The sequence below is a fragment of the Mizuhopecten yessoensis genome, unplaced genomic scaffold (genome assembly GCF_002113885.1).
Source record: "Mizuhopecten yessoensis strain PY_sf001 unplaced genomic scaffold, ASM211388v2 scaffold10891, whole genome shotgun sequence".
NCBI lineage: Eukaryota > Metazoa > Mollusca > Bivalvia > Pectinida > Pectinidae > Mizuhopecten > Mizuhopecten yessoensis.
The window spans coordinates 106,264-122,926 of record NW_018408773.1 but is presented as its reverse complement, the minus strand read 5'-3'; the positions used below and the strand labels follow the sequence as shown (position 1 = coordinate 122,926).

The following is a 16,663-nucleotide window of genomic DNA, read 5'->3' as shown; positions in this document are numbered from 1 at the left end:
TAATTGTAATGTAAGCTAAATTTAGGGGATAGTACGTTGTTTTTCGTGTCTATACTGGCGATTAGAACATGAAATTTGGGTTTTAACTTGAGACCGATATGTCGAGAGTTTAAACCAAATTCATGTTCTAATCGCCAGTATAGACACGAAAAATAACGGAGTATCCCCATTCTAACACACCTTAGCGAATATACTACGCTAATATGTTTAGAAACATTGTGTTTCCTTGTACAAAAGTACGTAGTAACATACTTTGTGACCTGAACTGGCGACGTGTCATTCTGCAGCGGACTGACCAATCGGAAAGAAGCTTTCAAAAGTCGGTCATTTGGCCCCGCCCATACTGGCGAGCGCTCGTGAACGTCCTGTTACCAAAGTTTATACGACACATTTGGATTAATATTGATCAAGGTCTTACATTTCCATGTCAGTATGCATACCAATCTGTGTTTATCGGCAAAATAGGTGATTATTTGTATAGATTTATTAAGAGTTTTGTGTAAATGCATACGACACATGTGAAATGTTTCATTTGATTTCGGATCTAAATAGATGCCTTCACACGAATGGAACAAACATTTCAGTAATAAATGGAGGTAAAAACAAGGAATATGTACTTTTTACTTTTTAATTCATTCATCAAATACATTTCATCGGTCGTTTCTGTTCTGTTGCCTACTAGCCTTATCAGCGGGATTTCGCTAAGAGGCGAGCTCGACGCCATATTGTTTTGGTTAAAAACGGGACGTGGCTTAAGTGCGATGAGAGTAGCTTATCACGATTGATCATGATTCTATCGCAGATAAGAACATGGTCCGTATCCAATCAAAACAAACGTTGTAAACGAATCGTGTTAGAATGTATAATAATTGTAATGCAAGCTACATTGTATAATAATTGTAATTTTTGTCTGAAAATGGCATTCGAACACATAGCTTGAATATTAAAAATAATGAAAAAACAAAACCCGTACATGTGCTCCTTAAGTACCAATGTAATCACTATTATCGAAAAACTGTAAAGAAATGTATTAAGTTAACTAACAGTTCAAAGATTTTCTTCTTACTTTACCTACAATGTGTATTTGTTGTCTGGAGAAATATTATATATTCACATTATCCCTCTCTTACTGTACACATGAGTTTCCTCCTGTGGAATTGTACGACTTTTGACATTATCATTATTCCTTGTTGGAACATTTCTACGTTTTTAATATGTCTTTTTACAGTTTGAACAGATTCTATCACTTATCATGAAATAAGACAGTCTTTTTAACCGCGCTAAACTCTGAATTCATTAGTGATTACATATAACAAAATAAAAAGTAAAGGAATCTTTTGGAGCTGTATACTTTTATTGAATAATCAACAGATAAAAGGAAAAAATATGATATAATATACACATTCACTACCATAGTTTTATTGAAAGAGTAACACGATAACACATAATTGCAAAGCCTAAACCTAGTAGAATGAGGCAATTGTTTTGGCAGACCCAAGTTCATAAATTTACTCGTTACACTCTTCGTGTATTTTTTTTGTAGGAGTTATTTTTTCTTTCACATCACATAGTCTAATTCTATTTTTTTTTTAATCTTAAAGAGTATCTTCTGTATCCTCAAAATCCATAAGCATGTTGACTTGATCTTTTTGCAAAGATACTAACATTTTATATCGGTGTAATCATACTAGTATTATACATGGAGATACATTCAAATTTTGACAGAAATATATAAAAAAAAAACAATGGAAAGGATTTACAGTATTTTAGATTCAACATTATGTGTTTTCAGCCGCCAAAATGTTTTATTTGAGTCGATGCCTAATTTATTGTAAATTACATTCTCCATTAACAACATTTCAATCGCTTGAAACATATACAATCTATAAAACTATCATTTGATATAAATGTTGGGATACATATAATGTGAAATGCAATAAGACGGATACTTTGTTTTCGAGATAACGTTTAGAAGGATAACACTATTATATTAATATATTATAAAATATTTGGGCAAATTAGTAATAATTTGTGAAATTGTGTGGGCTGTCCGCCCCTTTTCAGGACAGAAACATGAACAGTTACATATTAAAACAAATAACAGAGATAAACTGTCCAGATAAACAATATTACAACAAAAATTACATAAACAAAAAATATAGTAGTTACTTATATTAATTATGCTATTGTAATCGCCTAGCTGATAACCGAAGGTTAATTTTTGTAAAACAATTATGTTTAATACTTGAAATCAAATGAATTTATACAGTAAAATTTAATAAACCTAGTTAGAAAAATCTATATTGCAATTGTTCGTGTGAACACGGCGGGAAACAAAAGCTTGGAGGGACGGGGTATGTCTGCACGTAAAAATTGCGAAATGGGTTACTCTTTCTCGACCGGAAAGGAAACAGAGGTCAAAGATGGAAAATGTTTGATAATGCGACAGCAACTTGATAAAAATGCTAGTTCGATGGTAAGATGAAAAACCTCGAGCACCGCACTAGAAAATGTCGTCTACCAAACTAACTCTTCAAAGACAATTTCGTCTACAAAAATTCGCCCCTAAAGGACCAGAGACATCTTCGTCCTTACAAAAACTCGCCCTAAAATCAATACATTGAAATAAAAACATAATAGACAATGGACAGATTGGTGGAGTGGTTAACACTGTGGCCTTCCACGCAGGCGGCCGGGGTTCGATCCCCGAAGTCGTCGAACGTATGGAATATCAGAGAAAGTGTGTTTCTCCTGCCCACACAACTCCAACAACCCAGGTAGAATATCTAATGGTCTGGGGTGGATGTTGCGGTATCTGTGATGTAGCATTCAAGTGAGGAGGCACTATAAAAGATGCCGTTGGAAGCACGGTCCCACTACAAACAGAACACAATACATCTCCAGCACACACGCAGGGGAAACACACATAGGGAGATATTAGCCAGGTGGCAAAGGACTAGTAGTTAGCGCCTGACAAGGCAGCTCCTGCGAATTCCTCAAAAATTATATCTCCTAATTGTATTAATTGTATATCTAAGTATTGTAAAGCGCTTTAGAGTGGCTTATGTTAGCTAGATAGGACGCTATATCAAATGTTGTATATTATTATTAATAAGAAGATATTCAATTTCATGTATTAAAAACAATGAGTTGTACATGTAAACAGGAAATTTGAAACGAGAGTGCTAAAAGATGTCTTTGTAGAGGCAAAAATATAAGTCACCCCAAGAGGTCAAGATTATAAGGGTACAAATAGTGAGCCAGCGAGCCGGAAATCTCTACAGGGCCCCCAAATAAGTCGCCTCGTTAGTTTGGTTTGGTTTTATTTTGTTTAATGTTCTATCAACAGCTTACATGCAGGACATGCCTCCGTGTGTGTAATGGATTTGTACATATGTGTATATGTGTTTGAGGCAGCTATGCTTGTGTATTTGCCTCGTTGTGATAGCGCGGATCTACTTTATGGTAATACCTCATTAAAAACCCCATCCGGCACAGCATTCCGCCCGGTCACATTATACTGACAACGGGTGAACCAGCATTACCCTAAATGCTGGACATTAAGCGGAGAAAAAAACTACCATTTTCGGACTTTTGTATGTCCCGGCCTGGGGACAGAACCCACTTTCTTTTTCACCTGAGCAAACGTTCAACAGTAAAGCCAAAAGCTAGGTGTTACCAAGCGAGGCGCTAGGGACAAAAATGTAGTTAGATGTAGAAACAAATATAAAGATCCCAAATATTGCAATGGGTGTATCGTATTTATTTTGGTCACCGTTGTGTTCCCAAGTAGGGGTAATAAAAGTAAATCCCCAATTCTACAGGGAATATATGTATAAATTTGTTGAATATGTTCTTTCAGATGATGTTTTCTTGTGTATGTGTTTGCTCGGGTACCATCAAGCTACTTCCTTGGTACAAACCAATCTTTGTAGTACACCAGGCTGGTAAAATAGTTCATGTATTACTAAAGTTTGCTGAACGTTTAGTATACCCTCAACGTTTTAGAATATGCAACGTGAACATTACATCTTCCCATATCAATTATAAAAACCAAAAGAGTATAAGTTGATTTGGGGGGGATTCTTCATAAAATTTTATTCTTAATTAAATTCAGTATCGCTACGGTAAAAGAAAGCAATCTAGTATTAACAATGTCCAAACTTTCGAACTATATAACTACAGTTATTGAATATATAGATCTAGTTCATTCATAGTCTTTAATATTATCACAATCCAAACATTTCAGTGATTCTTAAACAAATAACACTCATTTGGCTGCTACCTTCTTATGGAAGCACTCCAAGAAACAACCATATGGCGAGTCAGAGTCCTCTAGTGGTCTTATAGTAGTCTCCATCTTATCGTTACGTCTTGCTCCCCGTTGACTTTTCTGATGAGATGTCACTGATACGAATTCAGACTACACAGTATATATTCAAAATCATAAAAAAAATATCACAGCTAGTTTATATGCATTAAAGAAAGTCGAATGCCGCGGTGACTTTCTCCCCGGTATCTTTGTCGGCGGCTTCTACCTCGAGCTCTGCGTTACTGAAAGTCATCTGTACACTTACAGATCTTTTCAGTCCCTTAGACGTGTCCGGCATGGCGATTTTAAAAATACCAATTTTAGTACATCCTGGATCTGTCACGTAATCGGGGTCCGTCTCTGTGGACACATACACTTCGAATGACATGGCCGTTTGGTCTGGATTAGTAGGACGGTAACTTTTAACTGTCTGTGGTTGTCCGATATCCACACAATCTCCAATACGAACATGGATATCAAATATGTTCCTACATCTCACTTGGCCATCAGAAGTGGTGTATCGATGAGAGGGATCATGCTTTTCGGCATCAAAAATTTTTGTACAGTTTACTCCATAAGTGTATTTACAAACACGTGACGTAATAGCCCTTGGTTCATGCCCAAATATGACCGCTCCTTTCAGAACTGCCAGGCCTGCATCCTGCGGCACAATCATTCGGAGGTTTGGGAAACCTTTTTTGATTGCATCCTGTAGAACAAGGGACTCCGAAAATCCCCCAACCATCAAGATACTTTTCACTCCTCTGGCAGACGGCTCGTCCAACAACTTCTTCAAATGGGCTACGATATGCTTAACTGGGTCCTTAAACAATTCTTTAGCACGATCTCCGCTGACTCTTAACTTATCACCAACGACCGACAAGTTCCCCTTAAAATGCTGTTTCGACTTCACAATCGTTGCAATGTCGTTGCTGTTCTCATCTTTGCATGCGTCGTTCATTGTGGACGGAACTTTGAAGGTGACCTTTTCATCAGATGAAGCATTTGGTTTGATGGTGCGTTTTTTCACTTCAAAATCGCGGAAGAATTCGACCATATCTGCCTTGTTCTTTTCCATGAAGGAGTGAAATGCACCGTTACCAATGATTCCGGATAAGAGAACTTGGAACGCGTGGTCAACCTTCGTACCTCCCCAGTCTCCACCATTGGCCTTGTGTATTTCCTTCAGTGATCCATCCCGCTGAACCTCGTGTACGGTAATGTCTATCGTTCCACCTAGAAATGTAGTACAAAAATACAATTGTGAGCCCCTTAATCTATCGTCATATATATTTATATGTGAAAATATGTACCCGTCCATTTCCTTAAACAGATTAACTTCTTATCTTGGTTAACACCAATTTCATGAATAACCTGCAGGAGGTTTTTTTTTTCCACAAAATTGTAAATCCATATTTAACACTATTCTGGAAATTTTCTACGGAATAAAAATATTGACCGGGTTTCGTTTACCAAATAGGATCGAAAATCTATTTGGTCACCTGCCTGACCACGTCGGCTTTCGTCAGGTACTCCGATTTCCTCCAACATTAAGACCCTACGTAATTACCCCCGAGCAAACAGGAGTGGTTAATATATATGTTGAGACATTGTTTCATATTTGCTTTAATTAAAATAAAGTCTAAATGTACAAAGGGATTGGACAGTCATGTCTAATAGTTTACATCTTCTTTTTTTTTGTACCTCCGGCGTCAAGGACAAGGTACTTTGACCCCGCAGTGAAGGTTTTCAGACCGCCCTCTCCTTTTCTTTCCAATGGAAGGTATTTACAGTACATCGATGCGGCCTCTGGTTCTAGGGCAATCAGCAGGTGATTCCCTTGGATACCAGCCTAAAAACAAAACAAAACATACATCAAAGCCAAAGAAACTAAGTGTTGTGTTAGTCAACAATTGAAGGTAACAGTATGAAGGAAGTAGAAGAAGTCTTATGCTTTGATCCTATTTCTAAGTTTTATGTAATAGAGTGAGATTAAACTTCCAGTGTAATTTGCTGTTTTTGTAGAGCATGTGTTTTGCGGATGAATATCGACATCTTGCTCATGTCCTATTACAAGATGTTAATTCAATAATATTTTATCAATATTATGACATCTGCTTTGTTCTGTAACCCATGAGAAAAACAAAATTACTTCTTTTCTGTACTCAAAGTTTTTATTTTTATTTTTTACCTTTGAAAATTGGTGCTAGATGTAAAAGCATCTTTTAACAGAATCAGTAAACACAAATAAATACATACGTAAGAAAAATGTAAAACAAAAATGTTTGATATACTAATATTGGACAACTTATATTTCAAAGTGAAGTAATATATATCCACAGTCATATAGTTGTCATTACCGTATATTAGATTTAAACCTGATATCGTCCTTGATATACTTCTTTCTCAAGAGCTAATTATGTACTGTACTGTTGTCTGATCATAATTAAGGATAATCGATGTGGACGAGTGAGCTGTAAATTGTATATGCTACTACAGCAGTGTATGCTTCATTAAATGAGAGAATAACTGTTTGTGTGTTGGATGTTTGATTGTGAGTTGTTTGTGCATTGTTTGTGTGATGTCCTATGAGTTCATCCCGTTGTGTTTATCATATTGGAGATATCTCCCCTGATCCTTTTAATTAGCATTACTCTTTATGCATGTTTATATATGCATATTCTTTTTCATTTCAATGTATCCTTCATCCAACTACTACAATTTTGTTGACGTACCCAGTTGAAGCATTTTTTCTCGATTCCGACAAATACTTATTATTTTATTTACTATTAAAATTTGCGTTTAACTCGGGTTCTTTTTATTGCTGATTTTGTGTATGAAATGATTATAAATCTTACAGCCTCAGCAGCCTCTCGCATGAATTGTTTGGAGGCGTCGGACCAGATTGCAGGAACAGTAAGGACCCAGAGGATATCTGTCGCCTTGATGTCTGTCATCTGGTTTTTACACGACGTCAGCATTTGATCCTTTAGATACTTGATGACTGCTGTAAACACTTTGATAGCCGCCATTGTGTGACCTTGATCATCTTCTATCTTGAACGAGCGGTTTAAACACTGAATAGAAAAAAAATAATGTTGACATATGTATATATTTACCTGTCTCCTTTCTTCAACTTAGTAAACTCTGACTGCGTATAAATTAGCGTATTCGCAGTGAAAAAGGCTCGGCGGATTGATACTTGTTTCAAATATGGCGCTGTTCACGTTTCAGCAAGATAACAGTTTAATGACAACCAAAGCTTAGTTCATTCACCATCTAGATACAACATATTCGGGATCCATTATGCTAAGAATATAAGCCGAAAACTGTCTAATAAGTGAGAGAAAGGACAGGTGTCGACGCCCGTTAAGGCCAAGACCTGTTCTTTCTCTAACTTATTAGATAGTTTGAGGCTTATAACTAACTTAAAACATAATGCCCTCTGGGTGCCTCCACTGCTGATTCTCTATTGGTGTTCACTGACCCGTTTAACTGATTGGACAGTAAAAGGTGAACCTGCAAGATTTTTGAGTCTTTGAAGTGAACATGTGTTCATATATCACAATGTTCAAGGACATTGAGGAGGTTATTTTTATGACTCAGTCAAAATTAATGGACGCTTGAGAAACAAGTTGTATTTGACGGTGTTTGAGTGACATTTTGGAAAATGAAAATGAAAATAATTAGGGGCTGAATTTTACAATTTAAAAAAAGAAAAATTACACAAGAAGTAGACAGTACAGCTGCTGAATTTTGATTATTTTTAATTCCACGGATATATACACCGCTTGTACAGTACCGTAGCTGTTGAAATGTGAATGTGTTGATTTCCATGGATATATACACCGCTAGAACAATGCTCTAGCTGTTGAATTTTGATTGGTTTGAAATCAAAGGCTTTATATATACACCGCAGGTACAGTACTCTTGTAGTTGAATTTAGAATATGTTGAACTCAACAGGGTAGCTGTACAAATTTGAAAGTGTTGAATTCCATGGATATGTACACTGCTGGTACATATACACAGTGATCTAGCTGTTGATTTTAAATGTGTTGGATTCTAAGGATAGTACACCACTGGTATTGCATATCTTGATTTAATATTATACTGAAAAAATCCATGTGTTTGTTATTTTTGTTTTACCTATATCACTGAATCTCCAATTTAGCTCCGCCCATCTCTTCTCTAGAATGTGATGTGACATTACAACTGTGTTTTAAGTCTAATTATACAACAAAGGAATGCTGACAAACTTCTTATTCCATGAATGCACATTCAAATTTCTTTGGCGGTAGCGTCAACAATTGCGGCTTTGTTTTAAAACATTCGGCCGCGTCATTCCATGAGCAGTGAGTCAATGTGCGTACATGATGACCGTTTGAAATGAAAAAAAATTGTTCGAAGGGCTTCTCACATTGCTTAATTTAAAATTTGAAAACCATGAGGGGAAATAAATAGTGTTGTTCACTGCGTATTTTCTAAATTTACTCATATATCGATGTAGGTTTACTCGATCTATATTGTCATAGCTACCACAGCTACCGTAGTTACCATCGTGGCAACCCGCTTCGACTTCCTTTCTGCGTAATGTATAATCTAACATTCTAACGCGCACCATAGAATATGTTCGTTGCCAACTGCGTTCATGCTACCGTATAAGCCGTTAAAATGAAGATCAATCCTTAAATATATCATCGCCATTATCATCACCTTTTTTCACTCGCACATTAATTAATAAAAGCATGTCATAATGATCATCATAGTCATCTATCGTCGTCGTCGTCGTCGTTGTCGTCGTCGTCGTCCTTGTCAACAATAACAACAACATCAGTTTATGGTCAAAGTTTAAGTATGTGCTCACCTTTCCAATCTCCTCTCCCCAGCCATACACTACGCGTCCCCTAACACACACTTTACACGAAATGCGTAAAAGGAAAGAAAATATACAGAAACAAGATATATTAATATTTTGCCAGTGAGATATCGAATTATATAAAACTTGAAAAAACCCCACCTGAAATCGTTCGTTCTGTGAGAGAAAGATGATGTTTTTATGACTTTTGATATTAAACAATAAGAACTGAACTTTCTATTCATCTCATTCAAAGTCGTAGATTTTTATGTTCAGAAACATAAAAATATAAATGTACCTACACAATTGATACCATCTATGAAAGCAAATCTAACCAAGTAATAGCAGAAAGCTATAGTATTGTGTTGAGAAGCCTATTTTAAATAGCGCGTGGTCTTGCTGTAAAGAGTGTCATCATTAGAATAAAGCGTCAAAGATACGCTGTCGTATTTCTTTGATGCAGCTATCTCTTCGTATTCGTGAAAACTATCCGTATTCTGCCATACTCGTGAAATACATATTGCATTCAACGGGAAACCAACACATATAAATATATGAAAAACATAAAACAAAAACATAGCGACAGAATCCAAAACTGATAGCCTTGTGAGTAGTCACTGCTAACCTTGACCCTTGACAGGGCACTCTGTGAGGTGTCAAAACTGATAGCCTTGACCCGTCACAGGACACTCTGTGAGGGGTCAAAACTGCTAGCCTTGACCCTTCACAGGGCACTCTATGAGGGGTCAAAACTGATAGCCTTGACCCTTCACAGGGTACTCTGGGAGGGGTCAAAACTGATAGCCTTGACCCTTCACATGGCACTCTGTGAGGGGTCAAAACCGATAGCCTTGACCCTTCACAGGGCACTCTGTGAGGGGTCGAAACTGATAATCTTGACCCTTCACATGGCACTCTGTGAGGGGTCAAAACTGATAGCCTTGACCCTTCACAGGGCACTCTGTGAGAGGTCAAAACTACTAGTTTTGACGTCGGTCATCATATGTTAGTTTTTTCTATTCTTACCTATTTCACATGGTCATTTAATGTCATGGCATTATTATTGCAACCGAATCAACCATAACAATCAACCATCAAGTTGCATTGAAGCCTAACAAAAGCAATGTAAAAGCCGACAAACACTGGATTGGATACGAACATCAAGACAATCATGAATCTGTTGATTGCAAAAGCATTCACAAAGCACATCAAATAAAGGATTTGACTAGACAAACACCTATTAACTACATAAAGCATACCCAAATTTGTTAACAAGTTGTCAAATTACAGGTGAACTTGAGTATTGAGAGAGAACGACAGGATTATATTTATTTTTTACTATTTTACAGGCCAAAAAAGGAAATTTCACAAATACCTTGTTCTCATAAAGTTTCATTTTAAATCGTCGGAAGTAGTACCATCCCTCTTGTTCTCTGTCTAAGGAAAGATCGGAATATTTGTCTTCAGCCTCAAAACCAAAAGAGTGGAAGTCACCGTTTGGTTTAAAGAGAACACAGGTGGACGTCTTAAGGGAAATAAGACCCCCTGAACCCGCTGTCCAGTTGTTGGCTGAAATCTTCAATGGGTCACGTTGATAGTCGTGGAGGAAGGAGAAGGCATACCCCGAGTAAGTGGTTCCGAAGTCAATGGCGGCCACCAAAAGGTGTTTTTCGATGGAAGCCATGCTTCAAATTCTGAAATTTGCAGTTAAAAATACAAAAGTAAGAATATTATCAGGTAACGTCACATTTAATGTTTTCCTTGTTATTTTTCTATCAATATTAATCTATTTCGGCAAACATTTCAAGCACATTCGCGTTTATTTAACACAGAAAAAATGTTCGTCGTTGTTGAATTGAAGAGAAAGAAATAGAAAGAAAGAAAGAAGTAGCGAGACCCATACCCGTTACCAAGCATGGCCAACTTAAAATGTCGGCGCTTTCTTCGAAACGATTGCCAGAGGAGAGAGTCACCGGAGAAGATATCAAAACCCCCCAAAAATATCTCACAAAAATCAATCTTAATTGAAAGCTTTTTAACTTGCACTGTCAGCTTTAAACAGTATTGTATGTAATTGATAGCAAACATGACAGGGTTTATTTCTTTGTTTAAACAAAATCACGACTATGATTTATTGATTCAATTTGTGATAAATCACACATATGCGAATACTTTTGTTCTCTACTTTCGGTTTGAATGTTGTTGCCTGCATTTTAAAACAAGTCTGATTTCGATCAATGCAGTAACTGAATTTAAATTTATGTAAAGGACGTTTATTGAATTCCGACTCGTGACACTATATATTATACTTAAAACAGGTAATGGTAGTTTGCAAAAAGTAAACCATTCAACTTTTCTTTGTTTAAACAAAATCACGACTATGATTTATTGATTCAATTTGTGATAAATCACACATATGCGAATACTTTTGTTCTCTACTTTCGGTTTGAATATACATACCATTCTAAAACGAATATGTTGTTGCCTGCATTTTAAAACAAGTCTGATTTCGATCAATGCAGTAACTGAATTTAAATTTATGTAAAGGACGTTTATTCAATTCCGACTCGTGACACTATATATTATACTTAAAACAGGTAATGGTAGTTTGCAAAAAGTAAACCATTCAACTTTTCTATGTTTTTCTAAACAGGTTTTGTTGGTATATCAACACAACGCTGAATTTGTTATAATTTATTGTTGAAACGCCACAATGTTTGATGAAGCCAGTAATATCTGACAACTTTTTGCATCATTAATCCCTTTCAATACCTTGAATTTTCCCAATTACATCAATTTGATATCACAGAACTATGACAAAGGATATGTTAACGAATATATTTTCATAAGTTCGAGGGGTAAGAGATAGGTAATGATCAACATTGAATTTCATAAAAACAAATAGCGCTATATCTGCAATATATACCTGTATATTTAAAATACAAATCTACATAGGTCAGGAGTAAACCATATATCCGGGTCTATCTAAGCTTGATAGGGAGGATATAAACCTGAGTTTATTTACAATTGGCTGACTCGCTCGACAGCGTCTGACAAGGTCGCCCAGTGTTTACACGGGTGTCCTAGTGTTCTAGTTCTAGGTATGTAGTTTTGGGAATAGAATAATTCGTTCCGTGAAACATATACAAATGTTAAATACACAACGCCAGCACACTATATCAAACAGATAAGAACTAACAAGTATAATCAGTGTATTTAACCGTGTGTATGTTTGATAATAATTCAACACTTTATTTTAACATAAACCTTTACATTTTCCAATCAAGTCCTTCCTGAGTGATTTCCCCTGAACACACATTCTCCTTTTTTCACAAATCTTAATGGATTGAAAGATCTAATCAGAACAAAACTTTTATTGTGTGTCGGTATATTTGAAAAGTCGATAATGACTCGCTCGTAAAATCAAGTATGCAATGATTGTTTGAACGTTTAGGCTATTCTTATGGCCACGTGCTTCTTTTATATGAAATGCATATTCTAAGATGTAAGTTTATCCAATCTTTGCTAGACTGGGTAGCAGTGGTGTGGTAAACACGATGTGTAACATCAATGTATAAGTACATGTATAGTGTAGTAAGATTAGACTAACTAGCTCGATCATAACACCTCATCTCCTCTTTCCCCCACCCCTCTCTGTCGTCCATCAACTCAATCAATCGACAAAGTAATAAGATAAAAGGGAACCCACCGTCTTGCTTAAATTGAAAACGTACCTCTGTACTCATGTGCTCGCTCATTTAAGATTAATTTCCGTCATAAGACGCGTCGTCTGCTTTCCGTCAGAAACTTTGCTATTATAACATGTTTCATGTTTCTTTCAAATTAAATAAGTAACATTTTGTCAATAGAACTCTTCAGATTGGTATTTAACATCTAACTTTACTGACGATCATGAGAGGTGCATTTTTTGATTGATAACACCGACTTCGTTAGTCTTCAATTATCTTTGATTTCCTTATCATATTTACAGTTTATGATTTTTTTGATTTTTTTTTTAATTTTGTCGCATGGAATTTAGACGGAACTCTGAGTATTTGAGATTCTGTAATAGATCTAGGCACTTTGAGCTAGTAAGTTAAAATACTGTGATGCTAATATGAAATAGGTGCTACCTAGAAGCGTTCACTTATTTAAATTATTCTGTATACATTTTAATAATTTGAATAAAATAGGGTAACCACCTGATAATAGTTGAAGAGTAAGCATTAATATTTTGGACGATATCGCATCGCACACAGAGGTCCAATTTGTATTGAAAGCCGCTGATACATTATATAATTCAATGGAATATACATGTACCCCTATGCAATGTAGTATCGGCCATAGTTTAATTCGTATCATAATGACTAAAGGTGTTACGGTATATTACTGACTTGCGTTACATAGGCTGAAGCAGGGCAGGTATATCCGTGTGTAATATCACAGACTTAATTGTTGTGCCAAAATAGTACCATATCCACTGGGAAAAACAAATGGAATGAATTGGTTGAATTCGATGATGACACATGGAAATTGATATATATGATTCCTTTTACAGTAACTAGAAATTCAAAATTACAATGGCTTCAATACAGAATAAATCAACACATTTTAAAAACAAATTCTTATCTTTTTGAAGCAGCTCTTACCGATAGTGCAATATTTATAAATCGAAATGTTTACAAATGTCATTGCCAGTAGCTGCATTTAAGAACCTTATCAAGGACACATATTTTACTCAGAGATATATTGCTGTTAATAAAAGTGAATTATTTTTATTGAAATTTAATACTGAATGGAAAAAATGGGAAAGTCTAATTAATATTGCTTAAACCCGGTCTTTGCCAAAATATGAACATATAACTATAGAATTTTCTTATATAAACGTGTACTTCTAAATACATATATGTAAAACTCCTTGAACTTTCCGACACATCTATATAGCTTCTTTATTTCTCATTCCCCCTCCCCCCTCCACCTCTTTGTTTTTCTCTCTCTTTAGTCTTACTTACCCTTCTATACCCTTAGGACCTGCTCTAACCTCTTTTCTATCACTTCTAAACAATGCTTATATATATAGCAGACTTAATGTAATTTGATTTGACATAAACATAATTAATCATTAATTAAACCTGGAAATAATAGAGAGGTACCATGGCCATGTATGCAGTTTATTATAAATGAATATTTAATGAATGAATGGTAATGTGTAAGAGTACTTATGTTTATGTATGATATATTTGCATCGTTATAACTAAGAAAACAAAACATTACAAAAAAATAAAAAAAATATATATATCACAGACTTAGATAAATTAGAGTAATTAAAGTCCGTGGTAATAACGTATTACAACAGTTAAGAAGCTAAAGCGTATTCGAATTTTATTCCTAATTGCTCACAACAACATTTTTATATGTAGTAGATTATTGATGAGCGTGGACTGAAGCTGCGCGCTCAATTTTCTTGAAAATATTGTTTATAAAATGTATTATCCCTTTAAACAAGTGTAGCCTGAATGGCTGGCATAGCCAGTCTTAATTTATAAACATTTAGTTTAAACATTTAATATCTAGGCATTAAAACAATCATATCTTATCTTGATTTGCCGAACATTTGTACCGAGTTCATTTACTACCGTACACATGTCTAGTGCCATGACACATGTGTGGGATCGAAGTTTGTAATAAAGGCTGAACCGTTGTGCTAAGCAGTTTTAATACATCATACATGTACATGCATGTTCAAAGATAAAGAGACAGTTTAAAAATGAGTTTCTGTACAGACACAGCACTTGGGGTAGGTACATGTAACTAGGCCTACAAAAAGTACCTATCGGTATGGGGATGGGCCCTTATGTGTGCAACAATATAACCTCACGCCAAACTCCCGTATCTCGTACCGTCAAATATTGGTAATAATACCGTTTATTAAAATCTCAGCTCTAAATTATATGTTCATACCCTCTATAAAAACCTTAAAATATAAATAACATTCTAAATAAATCTGCATGGAAAGTATTTGCAACATGTACAATTACCGACCGAGACAATACGTATAGGTTTATATAGTGAAAGCATTTAACGGTCTAATTCTCAAAATTCACAGGTTCAATTAAATTATGCAATGTAGGTTGCACTGCTCCACATGTACTTTCTTCAGATGACAAATGCACAAGATGCAATCAACTGTAGTTTATTCGGAAAATCGATCACACATTTGGAATACAATTTTCACGCTAACCATGTCAGTGGCTATCTGGCTTTACGATCGTTATCTCTCCCTTTAAATCCGGAGAAAAACTCTAGCATACCAGATACGTGGCTTCTTGTTGAAAGTTTGTTTCTAATATACATGTAATGTGTCCAATTTGTGATGAATCACACAGATAGTGTTACTTGTGTACTCTACTTTCGGTTTGCATATACATACCATACTAAAATGAATTTGTATGTAACGTACATGTTTAAACACGTCTAATGTCGGTTAATGCTGCAATTTGATTTAAGTAAAGGTCTTTAGTTCAAATCTAATGAGAAGCAATATATAAGTGATATCTCTAATTATACATTACAGTTTCTATCAGACTAATTGATGGTGTGTTAATTTCTTCTTGTAATCACTTTAACATCAAATGCAGATCGGATTTATTAACTGGTACTTTCTGGTCATATATTTGGAAGTGTTTTTGTTGGGTTTTATTGCGCTCAAAAAACAATTCAGTAATATTGTTAATAACATGAAATTCTATTTGATTTAATTTATTTTTAACATCTGACTGACAGGTTAAAAACAAAATAATATGAAATAATTTCATGAGGTATTAGTTTATGATATATTTATAAGATTTATAAGATTAGGTATTAGTAGTTTGTACTTAGCAAATCATACCTCATTTTTCTTTGTTTTTATTAAACACTTTTGGTTTGTATATATATACTACGCTGATCTGAGTTTGTTATGGATATACTTCCTGGTTGAAACACCATAGATATTGGTGAAGCCAGTAATATTTAACATTTCCTTTCATTATTAACCCCCTTTTTATCCACAACTTGGTTTTCTTGATAACACTAATATCCATGGTATAACCTTACTATGGCAGAGGATAATTTATTGTAGATATTAACACTAATTAAAGGTGTTAGAGACAGGTCATGTTCGACATTGCATACCAATCTCGCTATATCTGCATGCATACAGATATCGCTGTATCTGCATATCTGTAGACAGGTCATGTTCGACATTGCATAAATATCTCGCTATATTTGCAGCATATTTCTGCATATCTGTAAACATTTTAGTCAAAAACAAATTTAAGCATCATATTAAATAACCAAAACATATTTAAGCTTGATATATTTCTAATTGGGATGGTGTTAAGGTGGATTTACTTACGAGTGACCGACTATCTCAACAGCCTGTACATCAAGGTTGACCAGCTTTTACTCGGATGTGCTGATAAGGTGTGTTTTTCCGAGAACAGGTTAAGGGAT

General features: G+C 35.3%; 1 protein-coding gene across 2 annotated transcripts; it reads right to left on the bottom strand.

The window, feature by feature from the left end:
* Nucleotides 1-4,081: 4,081 nt before the first annotated feature.
* On the bottom strand, nucleotides 4,082-16,663 carry LOC110463354 (heat shock 70 kDa protein 12B-like). Of its 2 annotated transcripts, none has more exons than XM_021517875.1 (5): nucleotides 16,566-16,663; nucleotides 10,545-10,863; nucleotides 7,171-7,389; nucleotides 6,017-6,164; nucleotides 4,082-5,548 (listed from the first exon to the last, which is right to left on the bottom strand). In XM_021517875.1, the coding sequence occupies exons 2-5, from the start codon at nucleotides 10,851-10,853 to the stop codon at nucleotides 4,479-4,481; spliced, it is 1,746 nt and encodes a 581-aa protein (XP_021373550.1). In that variant the 5' UTR covers nucleotides 10,854-10,863; nucleotides 16,566-16,663; the 3' UTR covers nucleotides 4,082-4,478. The 2 variants fall into 2 exon arrangements, with proteins under 2 accessions (XP_021373550.1, XP_021373551.1); XM_021517876.1 differs by lacking the exon at nucleotides 16,566-16,663 and adding an exon at nucleotides 12,195-12,220.

Excerpts from the sequence above, each read along its gene's own strand:
- LOC110463354 (XM_021517875.1), bottom strand. The coding sequence starts at position 10,853 with ATGGCTTCCATCGAAAAACACCTTTTGGTGGCCGCCATTGACTTCGGA. Across the intron at positions 7,390-10,544 it reads TGAAACTTTATGAGAACAAG|TGTTTAAACCGCTCGTTCAA; the intron begins GTATTTGTGAAA and ends TTTTCTATTCAG. Across the intron at positions 5,549-6,016 it reads CCTTGTCCTTGACGCCGGAG|GTGGAACGATAGACATTACC; the intron begins GTACAAAAAAAA and ends CTACATTTCTAG.